Raw genomic sequence first — 2,470 nt, forward strand, 5'->3', positions numbered from 1 at the left:
CAATTTTGACTCTACATGCAAAATTTCATGTTTCTAGGTTCAATATTATAAGAAATTCAAAAAGTACCTTTTGTAAAACAAAAAATAAAAAAAAAACTCATTTATTGTGCTCTCACCTTATCCGGGCTCTATATACATAATTTCATGTTTCTAGCTCCCATATTAGAACGAAATAGTTAGAGTATATCTAAATATCTCTGATATCATTTATTTTAAGTGGAAAAGTTGAATACATTAACAAACATTTACTGAACAGAACACACCAAATTCCCTTCATAATATAACCGATCTGCTTATGTTAAACATACAAAAAATTGGGTTAAACCGTTCGAAACTAGACAAATCCGATATGCTTGGCAGTATGCTAAAAAAGAAACGATTTGAAACCATAGTGTAATAAACGATTAATTGTTTTTAGATTTGAATGAAATTTGCACTAAGGTTAGTACTATTGGATAGTAGGCCAAAATAAATTTTTAAATTTATCAGTCAAGAACTGCTAGAAATCTTTGAACAATTTTCGCTAGGACCAATAGGTAAAAAGTTACACTTATTTCAATAAACACCTGTATGACCAAATTGCTCTATGTCCGGCAGTTCTTGACCGATTAAGCTGAAAACTTGTTTCTGACATACTATCCAATAGTACTCACCTTCGACTTTAAAACTCATTTGACACAAAATTGCCCAACAGACAAAAACCTACTTGTTAACAAAATATTTTATTTGTTTTCAGAAAGCTGATTTGGCTGTGGCTCCCATGACTATAACGCATGCACGAGAAAGTGTTATTGATTTCACGAAACCATTTATGAATCTTGGAATAAGTATTCTTTTTAAAGTTCCAACAACACCACCAACGAAATTATTTTCATTTATGAATCCCTTGGCATTTGATATATGGCTTTATGTATTGGCTGCCTATTTTTTAGTTTCTTGTACCATCTATGTAGTGTCGAAATTTTCCCCGATTGAGCATAACAGGGAGAGGACCAATATATGCATAAAAAGTAAAAGCGCTGATTTTAACTTAGCAAATAGTTTTTGGTTTACTATTGGTACCTTAATGCAGCAAGGTTCTGAGTTGTCTCCACGTGCTATTTCGACTCGTATAATAAGTGCTATATGGTGGTTTTTCACACTTATAATTATTGCTTCGTACACGGCGAATTTGGCAGCATTTTTAACAGTCGAACGTATGACTACTCCCATTAAAAATGCTGAGGACTTGGCCAGTCAAACAGAAATTTCATACGGTACTTTGGACAGTGGCTCCACCATGACGTTTTTTCGTGATTCTCTTATTGAAACTTACCGTAAAATGTGGCGCAATATGGATAATAAAAAGAAGCCTAGTGCCCTAACTAGCACCTATGATGAAGGGATCAAAAGAGTGAAAGAGAGCAACTACGCCTTTCTAATGGAATCAACAATGCTGGATTACATTGTTCAACGCGATTGCAATTTAACACAAATTGGCGGTCTACTAGATACTAAAGGTAAAGAATTTATCAAAATAATATTCGGCTATGGGGAACACATATTTTCAGTAAAATTATGTTCTTCGCTACCCTAGAAATAGTAAATTACGAATTTTTAACAATCTAACCTGTTGGTTAAATAGAAACTTCTTGTAAACCGAGTAAGCTGAATTTTCTTCCATAAATGTTAAAAATGTTAAGTATATTCAGAAAATTTGAATGTTTCGATATTTTTTATATCATAAAAGTTTATCATAACAACAATATTTTAAACAAGTGTGAATTTATAGTCGGACATTGCCGACCATATGATTTCCTACACCAGTCAGTATGTTAAAATTGTGGATTTTTTTAAATAAAGCATTTAATTTGTTTTATTGTGGAATATTTTTATTTATTGTTGACAAAAAAAGAGATTTTATCCTTATCAATTTTGGTAGATGAATTTACGTCCAGTACAAAGTCATTTATGTAGATTTTAATCGTTTTATAGGTAATTATAAGTTAATTTTTACCTTCAAGTCATTTTCTGAAGGGGAGTCTGTATGGGGGCTACCACAATAACCAATACCAATACCACAAATTGTGGAATATTTATACCCTACACCACTATAGTGGGGAGGGTATTATGCGTTTGTGCTGAAGTTTGTAACACCCAAAAATATTGGTCCAAGGCCCACCTTATAGTATACCAATCGCCTCAGAATCACTTTCTGAGTCGATTTAGCTATGTCCGTCTGTCCGTCCGACCGTCTGTCTGTCTGTCTGTGTGTCCATGTAAACCTTGTGCGCACGCTACAGGTCGCAATTTTCAAGATAATTTGATGAAATTTGGCACATACTTTTTTTATCTTTTCAAGATTTTCCTGGAATATGTACTTTTGTATGGGAGGTATATAAAATTGTGGATCGATCCTGGCGATTTTCCGCAGGGATGAAGCCCTTGCGTAAAAACGAATGTATGGTGATTTTTATGGAATTATCTCGCA

General features: G+C 33.4%; 1 protein-coding gene across 1 annotated transcript; it reads left to right on the forward strand.

Moving 5' to 3' along the window:
• Positions 1 to 741: 741 nt before the first annotated feature.
• On the forward strand, positions 742 to 1,632 carry LOC111689067 (glutamate receptor ionotropic, kainate 3-like). The gene has a single exon (XM_023451569.2). It carries the CDS (start codon positions 761 to 763, stop codon positions 1,574 to 1,576), a length of 816 nt encoding a protein of 271 aa, XP_023307337.2. The 5' UTR covers positions 742 to 760; the 3' UTR covers positions 1,577 to 1,632.
• The last annotated feature ends 838 nt before the right edge of the window (positions 1,633 to 2,470 follow it).

The sequence above is a fragment of the Lucilia cuprina genome, chromosome X (assembly GCF_022045245.1).
Source record: "Lucilia cuprina isolate Lc7/37 chromosome X, ASM2204524v1, whole genome shotgun sequence".
Lineage (NCBI taxonomy): Eukaryota > Metazoa > Arthropoda > Insecta > Diptera > Calliphoridae > Lucilia > Lucilia cuprina.

What these genes read in the sequence shown, in the direction of transcription:
- LOC111689067 (XM_023451569.2), top strand. Translation starts at nt 761, where the DNA reads ATGACTATAACGCATGCACGAGAAAGTGTTATTGATTTCACGAAACCA.